The sequence below is a fragment of the Carlito syrichta genome, unplaced genomic scaffold (assembly GCF_000164805.1).
Source record: "Carlito syrichta isolate Samal-C Ts95f unplaced genomic scaffold, Tarsius_syrichta-2.0.1 Scaffold304632, whole genome shotgun sequence".
Taxonomy (NCBI): Eukaryota; Metazoa; Chordata; class Mammalia; order Primates; family Tarsiidae; genus Carlito; species Carlito syrichta.
In genome coordinates this window covers 226,358-230,958 of record NW_007248728.1, presented here as the reverse complement: position 1 = coordinate 230,958, position 4,601 = coordinate 226,358, and the positions used below count along the sequence as shown (strand labels likewise).

The 4,601-nt window shown below is 55.9% G+C and overlaps 1 protein-coding gene across 1 annotated transcript in view; it reads left to right on the top strand.

Annotated features, from left to right (window-relative positions):
* ARHGAP27 (Rho GTPase activating protein 27) overlaps positions 1-391 on the top strand; it is a 19,510-nt gene extending 19,119 nt beyond the window's left edge. The window contains exon 13 of the mRNA XM_021713619.1: positions 264-391. Within this exon, the coding sequence (XP_021569294.1) occupies positions 264-391 (128 nt within the window). The remainder of the gene's footprint in view (positions 1-263) is intronic.
* Positions 392-4,601: the final 4,210 nt, after the last annotated feature.

The following is a 4,601-nucleotide window of genomic DNA, read 5'->3' as shown; positions in this document are numbered from 1 at the left end:
ACCCGTCCACGCCAAGGCATCGTGATGCGCTGACCCATAGCCCCGGGCCTGACCGCTCCCCGAACTCCCAGCCCGGGGGTCTCCCGACAACCTGACATCCACCCTGGGCCAGTCCTCGGCCCGAGCCCGGAGTCAGGACCCTCCAGGCCATGTTCTCCTCCAGGGGTTAACCCGTCCTGGAGAACAGACACACCATCCCCTGAGCTGCGCAAGCCCGGGGCCGGGGAAGAGGGCCTGCTCTCTCCCTCTCACCCCGCCTCCAGGCCCAGCCGTGACCAAGTCCACCAGTGCCCCCTCAGCTCCACGCCACCTGTCCGTCACTCAGGCCGGCCCTCCCCCTTCCCACATCCTCAGTGTCCTCATCCCACCCAGCCTCATCGAAAGACACTAACCTGGCTGGGCACTGTGGCCCACACCGGTCATTCCAGCTCTCTGGGAGGCCGGGGTGGGAGGATTGCTTGAGCCCAGGAGTTTGAGACCAGTCAGGGGCTTGTTTGAGACCAGAGTGAAATCCTGACTCAACAAAAGAAATAAAGATGAGAGAAAGGGAAGGAAAGAGAGAGAAGAGAAGAAAGATTAAAGAAAAAAGACACAAAACTGATGACCCAAGGACGCCATGGACCTGCTTTCTGCTCACCTGAGGACAAGACCCCAGGCCGTGGTTGGTCCTACGCCTGCCCACCCCAGCCCACTCAGTGGCTTGGCACATGGGCTCTGGTGTCAGGCTGCCTGGCTTCGAATCTGAGCTCCATATGGTGCAGCTAGGGGATTCTGGGTAGGTTACTCCTCCTCTGTGTCCCAGTCTCCTCATCTGGAGAATGGCAATGCACTAGCCACACAGTCCCCCAGTGCAGTTGGGAAGATGCCACAGGACAACGCCTGCAGGGGTCTGAGGGCACAGCCTGGCCAGAGCCAACATGAGCAAACACTGGCTGGACCTCACGACTTGCTGGTTTCTGCACCACAGTTGCACTGGGCTCCCATCGTTTTCTCAAATGCCTCCTGCTCCCTCCTGCCCCCAGGACCTTTGCACATGCTGTGCTCTCTCCACAGTTCCCTCCTCCCTTCGCTTAGTCGTCTTTTAGCATTGTGACCAGGTTACCCTTCCTCAGGCAGCTCCTCCCAATACCCACTAAGGTCACATACCACCAGAGACTGGCACAACTCTCTTATCTCAATTTGTCATTTTACACTAACCACGATGACTTCCTGCTCTCTGCCTCCCCCCTCCAGGACAGGAAAGCCCAGGAGGTGGAGACTGTGTCGCCGCTCACCATGGCAGGTACAGCACCCAGTACAGTCCCTGGCACAGAACAGGTGTTCAAGAAACACCTACAGGCGAGCCAGCACGGGACAAAGAAGATGGCCAAAGTCCAGACCAGCTCTGGCATTTCTTGTCGTGTGATCTGGGGCCCACGGTGCACCCCCACCTGCTCACCTGTCAAGTTGGGATGTTCCCGCCCACCTCAGAAACATCTCACAATGATAAAACTGGCCGTGGGCAACCCGTATGGCCGGGAACATGTGTGAGATCTCGCTAGTCTTCGCTCCTTGGACCCAAGGACAGTCCTGGGTCCTGGGTGAGGCAGCCCAGCAGGGCCAGCGGGCACCAGATGCAGAGGGTCGTGGAGGTGCCCCCGGCTCAGCCAGATTGCCGGGGAACAGGACTGCATGCTCATTGGGGTGCTTTTGTGTCTGGAGCTCCAGAAACAGTCCTTCTTCAAGACTGCAGCCCAGCAGTGCTGTGGGGAAGGGGGCCTTGTGCATCTGGGGCTGGTGCGTGAGCGGTGGGAGGTCGCCCCTCCGGCTAGTGCAGGAGTCACCTGCTGGGTGGACAAGAGAGGCCCGCCAGGTGAGTCTGGGCTGCGGATGAGGGCCAGCCTCCTGTGCCCTCCGGGCCTGGCGTAGTAAGGGAAATGGCAGATTTCTTTCAGGGAGAAGAGATCAGGCCACCAAGGGCTTGCTGCCCTCCCGGGAGACGCATCCTTGATGGCCCCTGGGCACTGCTAAGTGGTGACCGGGTAGACATTGCTGCCAGGGATGCTTTTTGCTCTCTCTTTTCTTTGAGTTGGAGCCTCACTCCATCGCCCAGGCTGGAGTGCAGTGGCACACTCACGTTGACCTGCTGGCTCAGGCGGTCGATCCTTCAGCCTCAGCCTTCCAAGTAGCAAGAACTACAGGCGTATGCTACCACACCTGGCTAGTGTTTTGATTCAGTGTAGAGATGAGGTCTTGCCAAGTTGCCCAGGCTGGTCTCGAACCCCTGGGCTCAGGCAATCCGTTCACCTCGGCCTCCCAAAGTGCTGGGATTTCAGGCTTGAGCCACTGTGCCCGGACGCTTTTTGCTTTTATAAACGTTTTTTTCTGAGACAGGGTCTTGCTCTGGTCGTCCATAGCTCACTATAGCCTCAAACTCCTGGGTTCAAGTGATCCTCCTGCCTCATCCTCCCAAGTAGCTGGGACTACGGGCACGTGCCATCATACTCAACTACTTAAAATTTATTTTTGTGGAGACAGAGTCTCACTCTGTTGCCAGGCTGGTCTGGAACTCCTGGCCTCAAGTGATCCTCCTGTCATGGCCTCCCAAAGTGTTGGGATTACAGGTGTGAACTGCTGTGCCTGGCTTTTATTTTATAGATGTGGAATACAATTCAGGGTTAGGTATACAAATGTTCATTATGCACCTATCCTTGTTGATGAGGTGTGCCCCCCCTCCCCTGGCAGTTTCCCTCAACTGCCAATCCCTTTCTTATAGTATTATGATAATCATTCATGTTCCACTTATGAACAAGCATGTGGAGCTCAGGTCTTTGTTTCTGTGATAGATCACTGACTACAACAAACTCCAAGTCCATACAAGTTGCTGCAAAATTCATAATTTTGTCCTTCTTTATGGTTGTGTAATATTCCATCGTGTGTATGTGCCACATTTTTTTTATCCAGTCCTCGTTTGATGGGCAGCACGGCTGGTTCCATGTTTTTGCTATTGTGAATAGTGCTGTAATAAATATGTGTGTGCAGGTATCTTTTTCATAGAGCGATCTGACTTCCTCCAGGGTGCCTGGCTTTTAATATTTTTTTATTTTGGAAGACTTATTGGCTCACAAGAAGTGACCCCTAAACAGTAGAGCAGTCTAGTGTGCCCAGCACCTGCTCCCCAGGTGGTGACGTCGTACACAGCTGTGGCGCATCACCAAAACCAGGAAAACATTGCAGCCAACTAGACCAGAGACCTCACTGGATCCCACCTTCCCATGCATGCCGTCACTTTTTTGCCTCTGTGCGTAATTCTATGGCATTTTCTCAATGAATAGATTCTCAGTGCCACCGCTTCAGGATACAGAATGTTCCATCACCTCAAAAGAGACCCCTGAGGCTCCCCCCCCCATGGTCATCCTCCTGCTCAACTATTTCCTTTTGAGATGCTGATGGGTGGAGATACACAGCATGCCACTTTCCAGATGTGCTTTTTGCACTCAGCATAATGCTCTTAAGATCATTTATTCTGGGCGTGGTGGTTCATGCCTGTCATCCCAGCACTTTGGGGGGGAGAGGTAAGAGGATTGCCTGAGCCCAGGGGCCTGAGACCAGCCTGGGCAACTTGGTGAGATCTCATCTCAACAATAGATCAAAAACAGCCAGGTGTGGTGGTACACACCTGTGGTTCCAGCTACTTAGAAGGCTGAGGCGGAGGGATCGCCTGAGCTCAGCAGGTCGAGGCTGTGGTGGCTGTGAGCATGCCACTCCACTCCAGTCTGGGTGACAGAGTGAGACTCCAACTCAAAAAAAAAAAAAAAAGAAAGAAATCGCAGGAGAGGCCGGGCTCAGTGCCTCAACCTGTAATCCTGTGCTTTGGGAGGCCGAGGTGAGTGAATTGCCCGAGCCCGCGGGTTTGAGACCTGCCTGGGCAACTTGGTGAGACCTCATTTCTACAATAAATCAAAAAATTAGCCGGGCCAGAAGGATCGCTGGAGCCCAGCAAGTTGAGGCTGCAGTGGCCGGGAGCGGCCAATGCACTCCAGTCTGGGTGACAGAGTGAGACTCCAATTCAAAAAAAAAAAAGCAGCTAGGCATGCTGGTGCGCACCCATAATCCCGGCTACTCAAAAGACAGGCGGGAGAATCGCCTGCGCCCAGGAGGTCGAAGCTGCGGTGGCTGTGATCATGCCACTGCCCTCCAGCCTGAGCGACGGAGGGAGACCCCGATTCAAAAAACAAAGATCATTCACGTCTTCGTGGGTCAGTCGTTTGTCACCTGTTACCACTGCGTGGTATACACAGACACGTTTAAGGGAGGGCCTCCCAGCCGGCTAAGGATGGAGGGCGGGGACAAGCCAGGAAGCTGTGGTGTGCAGGTGCACGTGGCCGGCCGGACTTCGCGGCCCAGGCACCTCACCTGAGCCTGAGACTGGCCCGGGCGCCGCAGCGAGCTGGGGACGCGGGAAGCGGAGCCGCCAGCGGGGGGCGCCAGAGGCCTTTGCCCAAGCGGCCTTTCCAGCGCCGAGCACCAGGGAGGGCCCGAGGGAGCCCGGGCCACCGCGCCTCAGGGCCCAGAGGCCCCTGCAGTCCTGGCCAGCCCTGGGCTCCAAGGCTGCGGGATGA